Consider the following 18,011-nt stretch of genomic DNA (forward strand, 5'->3'; position numbering starts at 1 on the left):
CCACTACAGGGTATGGTTTCTTGTTTTTCATTATCACAGGCTACTCATAAGCTAAACCCAAAGGTTGCTTGCTTCACTGCAAATTGCATAATATGCTGTTTGCCAGTATGGACAGCACATATCACCTGTCAGCCAGTATGGACAGCAAATATCACCTGTCATAGATATAGCCCTTGCAGGGATAAGTTGAGATTAAGTAGCTATTGGGTATGTGCAAAATAAGCAATATTTTTCTGGAAGTGAACCATGAGGGAAAAGCTTGATTTAGACTAACCCTTTGGGTCCAAGGTTCCAGTAAGGAAAGCATGATCTAGAAGTTTGTTGGTAAGGTGTCCGAATATGCTGAGCAGTGGATAAACTGTTGATGGAACAGTGTTCTACCCTGGTCATCCTCTGAAGCTCATGTTCAATGAAAATTGAACTAGTAGAGGACACAGGTGAATGAATTTAGCACTATCATGTGAAAGCAGCTTTGGGGTCTATGGTAAACCACCAGTAGACCAGGGTGCAACACAACAGCAAACAACAGGCCATCCTGGCATCTATAAGCATTATAAGAGGAAGCCTGTTGCATGCAAACCCACTCTATGTGCACAGAACTGTGTTCACACCAAGCAAGAGGGGTAGTACTGACTCAACCACTCATGCTTCCGAAGAAGCCCTGGGGGAAGAGCCACCGCATTCACCACACACTGGGAAAATGTTAAACAGGTTGAGTATTCCTCTCGTCTAAAAGACATGCAAAGGCTCAGGGTGCTCATGTACATTACAGGGACAGGCCCTCCAACAGGCAAGGGGTTATTGCATGTGCTTTGCATGTACATGCGTGGTCCAGACATACTGAACACAGGATAATGTTAGCACCACCACATTTGGGCAACAAGCCATGCTTGCCACACTGTCTGGGAAGGCTTGGGGACAAGTGCATATGGTGGTAGGTCATGCACTGACCCCGGGTGGGCAGGTTACTGTTCAGATTTAACATGCAAACATATGGTCCACATGCAAGGTAACACTGGCTCTACCATTTGTGAACTTGGCAAAAATGGATGGAGAGCATTATACTCATAACCGAGATGTGTAGGTTTGCTGGCATATCACAAGCTAGTTAGTGGGGATCTTGTCACCCCAATCTATGGCGAATGTCATACCTGTAGATAGATGGACACTGCTGACACTCAAAACCTGTTGAGGCTTCTAGTGGAAGGCCTTCAAGGCTTGGTACATTCCTCATATCCAAGTAGTTTAGGTCAACTGGGGCAACCTGGTTGGTGAGACCTGTATAGCCAAGCCATACCTACAGTGAACATAACACCCACAGGTGGATGGATGCTGCTGCCCCCACTAAACCAAAGAAAGCTTTCTTTTGAAATCCTTTGGGACATTTTACTAGAGGTTTTCTAGAACTATACTTCCTATGAGAAGAAGATGAAGGAGAAGGCAAGGGGAGGGAGGAGGAGGAGGAAGGAAAGCATTTGTGCTGCCTCTTGCCCATTATCTGTGACTTACTCTCCTCTGAGGGTTGTTGCATTAGTTGATTCTGCTAGAGCATCCTCTGTGGGAAGGATGGCCACCACAGCATTGAGCTCCTAGTGGTTGCAGAAACAGCAAATGGTAGCAGTTGACACGTACTGATTCCCCACCTCACATGCACCCCTCCTCAGCTGAGAGAGATGTGTATCGTGGGGAAGGAGTGAGGAGGTGTTTGGCACAAGAGGAAAGTGTAGGCTAACTCTTCTACCCTGTCTCCTCTACTGAACCTCCCCATGACAGCAACCAAATTAATGTAACACTACAATAATACTGTCAATGGTGAAGATCCACTTAAAAGGAAAGCATGAACGTTTACTACAAATGCTAATATCCTTCACACCTGTTAATGAAAATTTTGTGTAAACAAAATACTCAAACCAAAAACACAACTTAGCAGTCAGCAGGAGCACAGCAGAAACCCTCACTTGACAGTGACCAAAGAAAAATTGCTTGGTAATGGCAAGTGAGAGGAGTCACCAAAACCACCAGTTGACACTCTTGTTACAAAGTTTAAACTACTGATTCCAGCTCACTCTGAGGAATATTCAAAAGTAAAAGATGATGGTTTGTATTAATGTAGGAACAAATTACTTTTGGTGAGGTCATCTTTGATATACACTACTGTATTACAATTTTGAATTAGTACCAATTTTATTATATTTAACAGGCTATAATGACAAATAACAGATATCCATGTAGGTGCGAATTTTAATGCTAATAGTGTATAGTTAATTTACTTTCTTATGAAAGCAACTTCTAAGCTACTAACTTCATGGAAGGCAGGTTGAAACTTTAAATTTATACTGCTGTATTTGAGGTATTCTATATATCCCACAGTTCTTGAAATTAATAATACTAGTAGGAACCCATACATAGTGTGTTCATTCCTCTAATATACCAACAAAAGAGTACCTGATCTTTTAATATAGTTCAAGTTCATAACTCATCTGTTGCAACTAGCTGAGTGAATTACACAGTGGAATAATTATGTATACAGTAGTTATGTAAAAAAGTAAAGCCTTTACAGTCACTCACTCACCTACATGATTGTGATGGGTACAGTCAATTACCTGGATGCTCTATGTAGTGGGTTACCAAGTATGTATATAGTATACTAGCATATTAACAGATGTTGATTATTTATTTAATCACTTTATTTGTCTGTGTACACGTTATTGAATGTGCTTAATACACTTAACCCTTAAACGCCTATTAGACGTATCATACGTCGACTAAAATTGTCTGTTGGGTGCCGAGTGGACGTACCGTACGTCGACTACAAAAAATTTCAACCTTCGGTCGACTTTGACTCAACCGAAATGGTCGAAAAACGCAATTGTAAGCTAAAACTCTTACATTCTAGTGATATTCAATCATGTACCTTCATTTTGCAACAAATTGGAAGTCTCTAGCACAATATTTCGATTTATGGTGAATTTTTGAAAAAACTTTTTTTCTTACGCACGAGCGGTAACTCAGCGAAAATTTCATAAATTCTTTCGTCATTTTTGTCGTAATTTTGCACTGTTCTATATTAGCCATTACATAAAGTTTTTATATGAAAATGTGTGCAATTTTATGTACAATACAGCAATATACAACCCATGGTTGTAGCTTTTATCAGTTTGGAAATATTTTCATATAAACCACGATAACTGCCAAAATTTCAACCTTCGGTCAACTTTGACTCGACCGAAATGGTAAAAAAACGCAATTTTAAGCTAAAACTCTTACAATCTAGTAATATTCAATCATTTACCTTCATTTTGCAACCAATTGGAAGTCTCTAGCACAATATTTCGATTTATGGTGAATTTTTGAAATAAACTTTTTCCTTCGTCGCCAGAAATTCTTTAAATCACGTTGTCGTAATGTTTGCACTGTTTTATATTAGTCGTTACATAAAGTTTTTATATATGAAAATGTGCGCAATTTCATGTAGAATACAACAGAAAATAACTCATGGTTGTAGCTTTTATCAGTTTTGAAATATTTTCATATAAATCACGATAACTGCCAAAATTTCAAGCTTTGGTCAACTTTAACTTCGACCGAAATGGTAAAAAAAATGCAATTATAAGCTAAAACTCTTACATTCTAGTAATATTCAATCATGTACCTTCATTTTGCAACAAACTGGAAGTCTCTAGCACAATATTTCGATTTATGGTGAATTTCTGAAAAAAAAATTTTTCCTTCGTCTCTGTAGCGGTAACTCAGCCGAACATCTCAGAAATTCTTTCGTCATGTTGTCGTAATGTTTGCATCGTTTTACATTAGTCGTTACATAAACTTTTATATATGAAAATGTGCGCAATTTCATGTAGAATACAACAGAAAATATCTCATGGTTGTAGCTTTTATCAGTTTTGAAATATTTTCACATAAATCACGATAACTGCCAAAATTTCAACCTTCGGTCAACTTTAACTCGACGAAATGGTAAAAAACGCAATTGTAAGCTAGAACTCTTACATTCTAGTAATATTCAATTGTTTAACTTCATTTTGCAATAAATTGGAAGTCTCTAGCACAATATTTTGATTTATGGTGAATTTTTTAAAAAAACATTTTCCTTACGTCTGCTTGCGGTAACTCGGCGAACATCTCAGAAATTCTTTCGTCTCGTTGCGTAATATTTGCACCGCTTTATATTAGTCATTACATAAAGTTTTATATATGAAAATGTGCGCAATTTCATGTACAATACAACAAAAAATAACTCATGGTTGTAGCTTTTATCAGTTTTGAAATATTTCCATATAAATCACGATAAATAGAAAAATTCGACTTTCGGTCAACTTTAACTCGACCGAAATGGTCGAAACTGCAATTGTAGCTAAAACACTTACAGTCTAGTAATATTCAATCAATTAGCTTCATTTTTCAACAAACGGGAAGTCTCTAGCACAATATTTCGATTTATGGTGAATTGTAAGCTAAAACACTTACAGTCTAGTAATATTCAATCAATTAGCTTCATTTTTCAACAAACGGGAAGTCTCTAGCACAATATTTCGATTTATGGTGAATTTTTGAAAAAAAATTTTTACGTCCGCGGCGTTAGCGAATTCACGCATCATTTTGTGTTAATATTTTTCTCTGTGTTGCTTTGATCGTTTTAAAATTTGTTATATACCAAAATCATCACAATTTAGTGTACAATACAACTAAAAAAATGAACTCATTAGCTTTAACCGTTTTGCTTACAGCGCGATTTGTATACAATTATATACAAGTTTTTTTTCGCTGACATATATTCCAATATTTATATATGATAATGATATTTTTTTTCATTTCTGATGGTTGCATACTAAACTTCAGGCAATGACAAAAAAATGAGCCAAAAATGAACTCTTAATCTTAAAAGTAAGCGTGCTGTGATTTTTTGAAAAAAACTTTTTCCGCTTAGCTAACTTTCGCTGAACGCCGCCGCATACTGGGAGACGTTTTTGTAAATAGGGCTTGGCGTTAAAGGTTAATTATGTTAGCAGTCTCTGTATATCTTTTTCTGCATTTTCAGACTGTCGGGAGTGATAGCATGATGTCTGCCACGGCTCGTACATACACCCTTTTATGGTATCAAAACAAGGCATTATGATGGATGAGGAGGGAACTGTAAATATTAACATTCACTATCCTCTTCAAGCAATTGTAATCCATCACTGTACACAGATATTATGTTTTCTTATCTTTTATAGTATTGTTTTCATTATGTACAGACACCACCGTACTTATGAACATTTAACTTACAAACATTCAAAGATACAAACAGGATCACAAATTAAAAGTGTGTTCAGAGCACTCCCCTTTGCCACCTGTAAGTTTAAATTTTGTTTTGCGCACCTATTCTGCACATACAGTACTGTATGTACTGTGTACTGTGTTTTAGGATGAAAAACTTACAGTACTGTATTGATTTTATATCATACTGGACTTGAATAGGGATGGAGTAGAGCAACCAACTTATAAAATGTCCCATTAGTACAAATGGTCATCAGGAATGTAGCTCATTTGTAAGTAGGGTGGTGTCTGTACAGAGCAGACACAATATAGTTAACCCTTAAACGCCTGTTGGACGTAGCAAACGTCGACTAAAATTGTCTGTTGAATGCCGAGTGGACGTAGCAAACGTCGACTACAAAAAATTTCAACCTTCGGTCAACTTTGACTCGACCGAAATGGTCGAAAAACGCAATTGTAAGCTAAAACTCTTACATTTTAGTAATAATCAATCATGTACCTTCATTTTGCAACAAAATGGAAGTCTCTAGCACAATATTTCGATTTATGGTGAATTTTTGAAAAAACTTTTTTTCTTACGCCGTGATAACTCGGCCGAAAATTTCAGAAATTCTTTCGTCATTTTGTCGTAATTTTTGCACTGTTCTATATTAGCCGTTACATAAAGTTTTATATATGAAAATGTGCGCAATTTCATGTACAATACAACAGAAAATAACTCATGGTTGTAGCTTTTATCAATTTTGAAATATTTTCATATAAATCACGATAACTGCCAAAATTTCAACCTTTGGTCAACTTTGACTCGACCGAAATGGTCAAAAAACGCAATTGTAAGCTAAAACTCTTACATTCTAGTAATATTCAATCATTTACCTTCATTTTGCAACCAATTGGAAGTCTCTAGCACAATATTTCGATTTATGGTGAATTTTTGAAAAAACTTTTTCCTTACGTCCGCGCCAGAAATTCTTTCGTCACGTTGTCGTAATGTTTGCACTGTTTTATATTAGTTGTTACATAAAGTTTTATATATGGAAATGTGCGCAATTTCATGTAGAATACAACAGAAAATAACTCATGGTTGTAGCTTTTATCAGTTTTGAAATATTTTCATATAAATCACGATAACTGCCAAAATTTCAAGCTTGGTCAACTTTAACTTTCGACCGAAATGGTAAAAAAACGCAATTATAAGCTAAAACTCTTATATTCTAGTAATATTCAATCATGTACCTTCATTTTGCAACAAACTGGAAGTCTCTAGCACAATATTTCGATTTATGGTGAATTTCTGAAAACAAAAAAAATTTTTTCCTTACGTCTGCGCTGTGGTAACTTTCGGCGAACATCTCAGAAATTCTTTTCGTCATGTTGTCGTAATGTTTGCATCGTTTTACATTAGTCGTTACATAAACTTTTATATGTGAAAATGTGTGCAATTTCATGTAGAATACAACAGAAATTAGCTCATGGTTGTAGCTTTTATCAGTTTTGAAATATTTTCACATAAATCACGATAACTGCCAAAATTTCAACCTTCAGTCAACTTTAACTCGACGAAATGGTAAAAAAACACAATTGTAGCTAAAACTCTTACATTCTAGTAATATTCAATCGTTTACCTTCATTTTGCAATAAATTGGAAGTCTCTAGCACAATATTTCGATTTATGGTGAATTTTTTAAAAAAACATTTTCCTTACGTCTGCGCAGTAACTCGGCCGAACATCTCAGAAATTCTTTTGTCTTGTTGTCGTAATATTTGCACCGTTTTATATTAGTCGTTACATAAAGTTTTATATATGAAAATGTGCGCAATTTCATTTACAATACAACAAAAAATAACTCATGGTTGTAGCTTTTATCAGTTTTGAAATATTTTCATATAAATCACGATAAATAGAAAAATTCGACTTTCGGTCAACTTTAACTCGACGAAATGGTCGAAAACTGCAATTGTAAGCTGAAACACTTACAGTCTAGTAATATTCAATCAATTAGCTTCATTTTTCAACAAACAGGAAGTCTCTAGCACAATATTTTGATTTAAGGTGAATTTTTGAAAAAAAAAAATTTTTTTACATCCGTGCGATTCTGCAATTCATGCATCATTTTGTGATAATATTTTCTGTGTTGCTTTGATCGTTTTAAAATTTGTTATATACCAAAATCATCGCAATTTAGTGTACAATACAACTAAAAAAATTAAGTCATTAGCTTTAACCGTTTTGCTTACAGCGATTTGTATACAATTATATACAAGTTTTTTTTTTTGGCTGTCATATATTCCAATATTTATATATGATAATGATATTTTTTTTCGTTTCTGATGGCTGCATACTAAACTTCAGGCAATGACAAAATAAATGAGGCAAAAATGAACTCTTAATCTTAAAAGCTAAGCGTGCTGTGATTTTTTGAATAAAACTTTTTTCGCTTCAGCGCTAACTCACCGAGCGCCGCCGGCATACGGGAGACGTTTTTGTAAATAGGGCCGGCGTTAAAGGGTTAATATCGTAAGGGAAGGTTGAGCAGTTGCAAACTTTAAATCTGATCTGAAGCTCAGGTTTATGTATGTCATACTTTATTTGTCTGCCTTTAATAACTAAGTTTGTGATACTTTTGTATCAACTGTGGAGCATCACTATATTGTGATTGAAAATAATGATTAAAAAGCCACAATAATATAATTGATAAATTGTATATTTTAAGACACAAAAATATACAAAAAGGGGATAAAAACGAAGGAGCTTTCGACCCGTTTGCATAGCGGTCCTCTTCAGCCAACTCAGTTGGCTGAAAGAGAGTTAAAACGTTCTAAAAGCTCCTCCTTTTTATCCCCTTTTTGTATATTTTTGTGTCTTAAAATATACAATTTATCAATTATATTATTGTGGCTTTTTAATCATCATACTTTTGTATGTTATTTAATACGTGTAATATTTCTAATTTCTTTCTGGTTCACCCAGATACTTTTGCTTGATGTGACCAACTTGATTTTATGTCTAGGATATACTATTAAACTTTATTCTTCTTACTTTACAATAGCATTTTCTCTCTTTCGTCTACTTGATGTCTTCTCTATAGAGTAAGAAAAAAAGAAAGTCATGATGAAATCTTCAAGTTGGGAGAAAATTTTGGTGAATGATGTCATTTGTACCTCAAAAGGGTAATAAAAAAAAGATGGAGAGCCAGTCAAACATAAACTTACTACAATATATGAAAATCTTCAGATCTTTATATGGCATTTGAGAGCCAGTCAAACATAAACTTACTACAATATATGAAAATCTTCAGATCTTTATAAGGCATTTGCCAGAGTACAGGTGTATATGAATGGGCATTACGAAGGCTGGGGATACCAGGAAGACTCACTAACCTAGTGATGTAGATCTAACATCTATAGTGAAGACTGGCTAGTGTATCAGAAGTATAAGATAAAATGTTGGTATCCATCAAGAATCAGCACTTAACCCTCTGCTGTTTATCACAGACTGGAAAAGCTACAAAGGAATGCAGGAAAGGGGATCCCTTGGAGGTGTTTTACCCAGATGACCTAAGACTAACAGCAGAATCTGAGGAAGAGGTAGTGGAAATGTTTAAAACTAGAAAGCTGAATGAGATGGGAGAGGAGAAGAAAGTGGCTATGTGGTGGTTGTGAGAAAAGGGGTGGGGGGAATACTGTACTGTGCACTGAAGGTAGCAGATGATGTCACAAGGGATACTCAAGATTGTAATATATACTTAAGATTATCAGTGCTTTAAATGCATTAAAAAGGTAAATAGGGAGGGGGTTGTGGACTCTATTGTGATGGCTGGGTTGATCTTAGAAGAGGTTGAGCATTTCTGCTGCTGGGGAACACACTGGACTATGAAGCAAGAGGTGAGAAACCACTAAGAAAGACAGTAACTTCAGCACTGATGAAATGGAGAGATAGGTGGACTACTTGTAAATAAAAATGTCCCATTAGTACAAACAGCAAACTTACAATGAATACACAAGTACCTACTACTCTACAACAAAAACTTTGGTCAACTGACAAGAAAAAATAGAAGAGACTTAAAAAGGATATGACTACTGAAGGTTAAGATTAATGGTCAGAGTATGGTGGGAAGATTGTATTATAAATTAAGCACTGATGGAGAGATGGGGTAACAAGAGGTTAGAACAAAGACTGAGGTCTTAACGACAGATGGCTTGGGCATGTAATAAGGAATAAGAAACAGTTGCTCAGAAATGTATATGTATATAGCATAAAGAAGACCTACAGAAAAGCCGGGAAACCATGGAAAAAGGGGACATATAAATGAATGAATGAATTATTAAACTGTCTAATTTACACTATACAGCCAAGCACAGGCACTGTAGTGGTTGGATAGTAATATACTCATAAATTAAATGATATAAAGTTCAGGTATTCAAAGTGAACTGGAAGAAAATCCTGCTAAGAAGTAAATAGTTAGAGACTGGACAGCATGATGGAAGAAAATAGGAACTGATGTGAAGAAAAAGGCTAAAGAGTAAGGGTAGCTTGAAGATGAAGGGTTGCTACAAACAACCTTTAGTAATGAGGAAAGATAAAGACCTAGACCTGATGGGACTTCATGCAGAAAGAGAACAGGGCAGAGAAGAATGGAGAGAACTAATTTCACATCTAACCCCTAGAGGGCAAAGCTGGTGTAAAAATGTTTGTGATGGTCATTAAATGGCAGATGAAGGTCCGTGCCAGAGGCAGAGAGACAGCAAACCCTATCTGTAATACCTAGAACTTTTGCTTAAAATGCTTACATTAAGCAAACCAACATAAAAATCAGCACACAATTAATGAAGTCTGCAACTCAAAGCATGATGCAAGTGGAATATGTTGATATATACAATGTAAGCAGAAATACAGAACTTCTGCTTATGTTGCTGCAAAAAGTATTACAGATACCAATTACGGAAAGACAGATGAAACATAACTAGCTTCATGGGAAATACAATTAAGTAAAAAATAACATAAGCATAACAAATGTAAGATTTACATTAAAGCACAGTAAATTACCCCCACAACCTAGCAGAGAAATGCTTTTTGTCATTAACCACCACATCTTGCTCAGTAGTTGGAGCACCAACAAAATCAGAAATATATGCAAAAGTTTAAAAATAAAGTTGTACAGAAATGAGAGGAATACATTAATTACAATTGGGAGAGCAGAAAAAAATATAACCTGGAGATACTTAATTAAGCCAGCATAGAATAAACCTAAAGTAATGGTGGTTATTGATACAATTTCTTGTGAAAAAAAAGGAAGGCCAGGGATTAAATAATTGAAAACAGCAAGCAAATTTATTGCAATAAATGTACATAAAGAACATTTATTCCAAAAGCTAAAGCAAAGCAGTAGAGCTTCTCATTGTAGTTTTTAAAAAAGACAGGCAAAACAATGAGGATAGTTACTACTTAAAGCGTTGAAGGTATGCAAGCGCAAAGAATCACTATGTAGTCTGCTTCTGTATACAGAAGAGAGAAAAAAAAAAAGCATATCTGGGGACCTTTGGACTGCGAATGAGGGCTCTGTATGACTGATGGGTTTGTCATGAAACAAATAGATAAAAAAAAAAAGACAAACTGACTTAGTATCATAAGACTTAATTCTAAATTAGTGTGTGCCAGGAAAAGTATAAGGTATAATTAACCATTCTTAGTACTACTGATAATACTGCCAAACTTGATGAATTTTTCATCACAATAGTGGTTTCTGCCACTAAAATAGCAGACACACCAAAATGTATACCAAGTTTGGGAGAACCTTGCATATTCTGAATAATTTACTGGAATTATTCTTGGCATATTATGCAAAAGCAAAGTACAGTAACATATACATAAAATACCCTAGTGAAATAAAATACAGTATGAGTACTATACATGTGTATGCAATCTCTCTAACCTCTTTGACCTCTTCTGAAATGACTATTCCTCTTTTTAGTTTAAAACTTCACCTGGCTCTAATTGCCTCGTATACGCAAAAGCTGTTCAAACTAGCCTTATGTGAGTCTCAAAATTAGTTATATATATTGTGTTGTCTGATTAACCCTTCGTTGTGGCACACCCTATGATGCCTAATAATGGCATAAGAGAAGTAGCGGTGCATATATGGTAATCATTATTTCGCACCAATATATTTGAATAAATTTTGTGGGAAAATGTTCAAATCACTTAAATGGGCCATAAATGACTATATGGCAACACTTACACCTCAGCTCAGGATATGATGGAAAATGGTCTGACTTGAAATTTCATGGGGGAATGTATTACATCTCCCCATCCCAGTACATCTCATATATATTTGCCCATAAATATACTCAGTGATTGTTGCTGGTTTTAATTCCTATCTTTTATGATCGTATGCCAGTTGTAATTGTATTTTTTGCCAAGTAAAAAAAAAAATATTAGAAAAGTATATAAAACTCACTAAAAGATACTACATCTCCCCATTCCAGTGCATCTTGTTAATATTTGTCCATAAACATACTCAGGGATTGTTGCTGATTTTAGTTCTTAATTTTTACAATATTATGTGAGTTGTAATTGTAATTTTGCAAAATAAAATAAAAATGAAAAAAATATTAGAAAGAACACATATAACTTGTTAAAATTAGCATATTTTTACAAGTCTCAGAAAAGAGGCCCTGCACAGGGTTGGAAATATTAACTTTCAACTTCCTGTGGAAGGAATTAAAAAAATTTTTTTTCTTCTTAAACTGTGCATATTTGCACATCTTCCTTTTCCCGTATTTTTTTCTTTTTAAACTGGTGACCTTAAAGTTTGCCTGGTCTCGGGTATGGTTAATAAAAAAACATGCTAACTTTAGAGAGTTATACGTATTCTAATTTTTTTTTTTTACCTTTTTAACCATTGATTTAATTTTTTGTAACACACTCAAATTTGGAAACAATATGACTGAAGCCCAGGCAGGATTGGCCTACAGAATATTAAAGTGCTGTGTTTAACACCTGCTGACTAGATATAATATTCCCTTTAAGATTTAACAATTATTTACTTAAGAGCCAAGGACTGAAGCAGTGTTAGCCAGATATGTTTGCAAAATCTCATTTGAGAAATTTGCTGCAAGTTTCCTCTCCTTGTAGTAAATAAGTCAGAGTATAAAAATGAGAACTGGCAATACAATAAGTGAAATAAAAGGGATTATGAATGCTGTAAATCAGAAGGATGCACATCATCGGGTCTTTTTATCTTTTTTGTACTGAAAATGTCTAAATAAAAATACTGAAAATTATCTAAATAAGAAAGCTAACTATAAAAGCATAATAACCAAATGCATACTATAAAAGCAAAAACAATCAAATGAACTTTTAGAAGAAAATATGCAACAAAATAAAATAATCAACCCACCATAAGCAACGCAGGCTAAAGCATATTACCCCTGCAAGCGAGCTACATAAACTCAGACAATGTCTTACACCTTGTGAGGACTATCAGTTGAAGGGACGTGGCTCCCTCGTATCTGAGAAGCTGCTGTTGCCTGTGGAGCGAAGCCGTAAAGCACAGTCGATGATATAACTATTGTTGTTCCTATGATGAACTGTGTAGAAGGGGCAGCATCCCCAAAGACCAACCATGAAACTAACGTGCACATAACTATCGATAAAGATGTTGCAAAGCCTTTAAGAATGTTGTCAGCATATTTCATAGTTACTGAAACTATCAATCCACCAAATGCCTGAAAGCACAAATTCCCAATTAGGATTTGTATTAACCTTTACAAACTAAACATGATCAATTCATTTCCTTTCATACCAGAAATTCAAAACTAAAAATACCAACCTCATACAAAGTATATGTGACAACTATTTATCTATACTCATCAATATATAGCAACTACTTTAACCTTCAAACTAGGTAGAATACCTGTTCTAGTAGAAATAAAAACCAGTGCTACACAAAAGGCTACATAGGCAGAAGGCATTTAGAAAATATTTCAAATAGTTAAAATAAAAAATTGCTTAAAAATCCTGTAATTCATTTAAAATTATCATTGTTTTTCCATTTCTATATAAAGTCCAAAGAAACATGCAATCACATTACCTGTATTAAAACTACACCCCAAGTAGTTAGTGTGTAACCTTGGAAAAATCCACCTTCTTTAATAGAGCTCCAATCACTGCTAACAGCTATCACAGCAAAAACAATAGAAAAGAGTCCTGAAAAAAAAAAGATGATGATTTCAGTCAGAATATCTGAGGGATATAACCCTCATTCTGTAACTTCTATATCTTGAGAACTTGACTGAATGCATGGAGAAATGAAAGGATTCTGAGGGTTATTTAATTATTAATTTTCAAATAAGTCCAAAATAAGGTAAGGTACTAATTACAATAATAATCATCTCCAACATTCATGTCTTTCCTGTGCTTTATCTTTCACAAATCTCCACTCAAGCCTCCCTTCTCAAGGTTCTTAAAAAAGTTGGTCTGAGTCTTCCAATTCTCTTGGTGTCCACAGCATCCCAGCTGACATTATCACACCATTCTCTACTGCAAGATATTCACTGATTAACAGAAATTACTAATAACATTTTATTCAGATATACTGTATTAACTCAATCAAAGCTTGGAATATCATCACAATACCAATGCCAGACAGAGGGAGCAACGAGGCAGACATTCATTATGATAGCACTTTGACAGATAACGTGAGAACATATACCATACATATGCTCTCAGTTCACTACAGTACTAATAATGACAGCACTTATGGGCTGCCATTAATACACAAGTGAAAATCACAGAATTTATGTGTAAATGTCCTCAGTTCATTTGTCAATCGCATGTAAATGCCAGCTTCCATGAGAAATAGTACAAATGTCTGTCTGTTAAGTTCCTCTCTCTTGCAATTGTATTGCTGATAAATGACATATTCAACTTTGATAAAGTTTGTACTGTATCTTTGAATAAAATATATTATTAATACAATTGTATGTATCAGTAAATGGAGTGCACTGCATAGTTACACAGTGCTTCAACTGATGATATATGGTAACCAAAGCTCAAGGAACTTACACTGTGTTTCAGACATTGTAAGGATTTCAAACATTTTTTTACTATACTATATAATTAGTGGCACCTCAACTTACCATACAGTTGGGGGTCTGCCCCACCCTATAATTACAAAACCCAATAAGTAATGAAGATTGGCATATACCCTACATAATACAGTGCCCTGAAGCCAATCTGCATAGCTTAAAAAGAACAGCAATTCCATATCCTTACCAGTACTTTGTAATGAGAATTCAATTTAAAATATTAGTTTAATTAACATTCAATTTCAGAGATATATCTGCAAAATGAATTGCTTCTAAACATCAAACAGTATGGCACTGTACAGCTTAGCCAACAAAAGCTACAGCAAACAAGACAATAATGCTATAAATTTATAATACCCCATGATAAGACAGGATTTTAGTTCAGAAGACAATTACAATATTCAACTACTTTTGCTCCTTTTTTTTTATTCTAGGCAGCATCCTTTGCATAAAGCTACAAGAGATTTGCCTAATTTCAGCTTTTGAAACAAGAAGCTTCTGCACAATAGCAATAGTCATAGCTCTTTGCTACAAGGTTTCATGGACCTTTTTATAGATTCATGGGACCTTGTAGCAAAGAGGTATGGCCACTGCTATTTAGATGATTTATGTATCAGTGACATAAGAAAAACTGTTAATGCAAACATCACATTACACCATCTTCCTGCTATAGTATGGAGTCTTTAAAAATGTGATTTCTGCTTACCTAATTGGATATTTCTAATGACCAGAGATGGCTGAGTTCCCTTCTTGACTAATCTTTCAAAATAAACACCAGAGAACCCGCTTGAAATGCATGATACAAACACAGCAAAAATCCCCAGTAACCATGATACTTCTGTATTTGGATGTGCTTCATTTACATCAGGTGGGGGGGCATCTTCACTATCAGGAAGAGGATCTGAGTCTCCCAGTGGACCTTTTGCTTCAGATGCCTTAATACTGCTATTGTTGTCATTCCAAGTACTACTTTCAACCTGAACAATTGAAAATTAAGAAAAATCAAATTAACAGCATATTTCACAATACACAATTTACCAGAAACAAATTCAACAATCAATTATTAAAATACAATTTGTTTCACACAATCCTCTTTACCATATATTACCTTATTTCTGTAGATCCACAATTCAAATTCAACTTGTATCATTCAAAACCGAACAGGTCCCCCTCTGCATCTGCTCAGTCCTTTCAGTGTGATGGTCATAACATAACTGCTGCTGTTCTTACAAAGATTATCTTACCTTTTTGAAAGTGCCTTCATTTTCAGTCATACTTTCATCATAATCATGTTCAATTTACTGGTTGCTTACCTCAACTTAAGTTTTTCATGATTATGTAATGGGAGCAAGTGTTTATTATAATTAAAAATGTTTAGCCTTCATTTTGTTTTCATTCTATGATAATTTTGCACTCTCATTCTCACTTCATTCAGCCTTCTGTGGCTTTGTCTTCCCATGCCTAAGTTTATCTGCACATTCCTTATTAATATAGCTCTCCCATGGATTCTCCTAAATGCACTCTTCCTAACTGACCATGAGCTGCAAAAGTTTATAAAAGCCAGGGTGCTCTCGTCAAGCCCATCATCCTTTTATTGATATGAAGGTCGTTACCAAGGATGCTCTATTGCAAAAGAGGTCAAATGTAAGTTTTTCTGGAGGGAGGAATTCTCCCTCTTGAACTGGCCATAGTAAGTACTTAGTGGCTGGCCATAGTGAGTACTTAGTGGTACCTATGCTCTTGGCTGATGGAGCCGTATTGCCATGGGATACTTCAACTTCTTGTTGGATAGTCTTTTCCTTGGGTATGACATCCATCCCTTCATCTCACTCATACCTTCTGATGAACACCATTTTGAAAAGTGAGTTGTAACTTTTAAGGACCTCTGCAGCTTTTTCCCTCCTGCTGATCTCTGTGAGCTCAGCATTGTAAACCCCTTATATTCACTCCTATTTCCTGAATTCTGGGTCAAAGAACTGGATGAGAAACTTATGTATAAGGACACCAGAGCTGTCATCTTAAGCAAGAGAGAATGCTCCACAACTTAGTACTTGCCACAAAGTCCACAATTTGCAATTCTCTCTATCAGCTTAAGTTGTGCATCAGGCAACAGCTGCAGCTCTACAGCATACATCAAGGGTAACAGCCAACATGACAGCATAGGAGGTCCTTTCCCAAAGCACCATAAATGCCTAAGAGATCTTTCCAGGCAAATGGGTCATGCCTGATCTTTCATTCCAACCTATAAAGCAAGTTGACATGTAAGCATGGAAGATATTGAAGGTATTCTTCCCCCTGAATTACTGAATCCTCTGGTGGGGAACTGTCTCTGGAGACACTTCAGGACTTGGGGGGACATAGGCGTGAAACTTTGGCTTGTAAATGGCCTGTTAAATAGGTATCACATTGCTAGATTGCATTTATGGAATGAAGCCATCTGCTGTTGCCTCAACTGGTTCCTTAAAATTTGTATGCCTATGATAGTGAGAAGTTCCAGCCTTTGAAGTGGAGAAGAAGTCCATGTGAGATACAGGCAATTCAAGAAGTGAGTCCCATGTTACTGGGTTTCGACAGATGCCTCTTGTCATCCTAAATGGCTATAAGGACTTAGGGAGATCAATAATCTCTGTCAGTGGAATAAGTTTCACTGGTTGACCTCTTTACGTATGGAGATGGAGGATTTGGCAAGAAGATCATTACTGCAGGAATATTTAATATCATTGCTAGATTGAAAGGACAAACTTCCACACAGCCATCCACTCATCTTAGGGAAAGTTCTACAGCTTGTGTGGGGTGAAAGGATTTCAGTTTTGTGCACCGTACTTTGGTATGTCTACAGCTTCCCATTGTTCACTTTTACCTTGGCCTCAGTGGTGGCATGGGCCCACAGGGTCAGAATCCATCTCAGCCATCACCTCAATGACTTACTGATCATGGCATTATCGAGGTAGGATCTCCAATGTCTACTCTGTGTTGATAAACAGAGAGAATAGACTGCAGATCTTACCTCAACATTCGTCAGCCTGTGGGGCTGCAAGTGAACCTAAGAAACCAAACCTGACTCCATCCGCAGAAGCTACTCATCTATGGACGATAAGACACCCAAATGATCAGAAAAGGGTTGTTGAACTCAGGATAAAAACGTTTTGTCTATCAACTTTTTAGAACTAAATGTATTTTTTCTTGGCCTTCAAACATTCATGACAACCTTGGAAAGGTAAGCAGTTGGTGTCAAATCCACTAACAGTTGCTATCTCTTGTCTGAAAAACCAGGAGGGTACCCACTCAAGAGTCAGTGTTGGCTAGCTGTGATCTTTGTACTGATGGAAAACACACCAAGATAATGCTCAGGTTCATTCTAGGTGCCCAAAATATGGGTGATAATATGAGTCAGTGAAAACCAGGATGATCCTCATCATTCCTCTCTAGCCTCAGCAAAAGTGGTTCAATGTCCTTCTGGAGATGGTTATGTACAGCCTAGGGTTCCATACTTGGCTGGAGTCTGCATTTCCATGCATGAAGGTTATCCACCGTAGAATCAAAGAGAGACTTTTATTAAGATGCAGCAACTGCATTCGCCACACCATACAGGACCTCAACAACCATTCCTTACCATGGAAAATGGGCTAAGTTCATTAGCTGGT

General features: G+C 35.7%; 1 protein-coding gene across 4 annotated transcripts in view; it reads right to left on the reverse strand.

The window, feature by feature from the left end:
- LOC136840905 (UDP-N-acetylglucosamine transporter-like) overlaps nt 1–18,011 on the reverse strand; it is an 88,118-nt gene that overhangs the window by 20,152 nt on the left and 49,955 nt on the right. For 2 of the 4 annotated variants that reach the window (XR_010853777.1, XM_067107870.1), the window contains exons 5-7: nt 15,074–15,344; nt 13,371–13,486; nt 12,748–13,005 (exon numbers count right to left, since the gene is read on the reverse strand). Coding sequence is in view for 2 of the 4 variants with exons in the window: in XM_067107870.1 (XP_066963971.1) it covers nt 12,748–13,005; nt 13,371–13,486; nt 15,074–15,344 (645 nt within the window). In the remaining 2 variants the exon portion in view is untranslated. Of the gene's footprint in view, nt 1–12,677; nt 13,006–13,370; nt 13,487–15,073; nt 15,345–18,011 lie in introns of all 4 variants that reach the window. The other 2 variants (XR_010853778.1, XM_067107869.1) reach the window with 2 other exon arrangements.

The sequence above is a fragment of the Macrobrachium rosenbergii genome, chromosome 8 (assembly GCF_040412425.1).
Source record: "Macrobrachium rosenbergii isolate ZJJX-2024 chromosome 8, ASM4041242v1, whole genome shotgun sequence".
NCBI lineage: Eukaryota > Metazoa > Arthropoda > Malacostraca > Decapoda > Palaemonidae > Macrobrachium > Macrobrachium rosenbergii.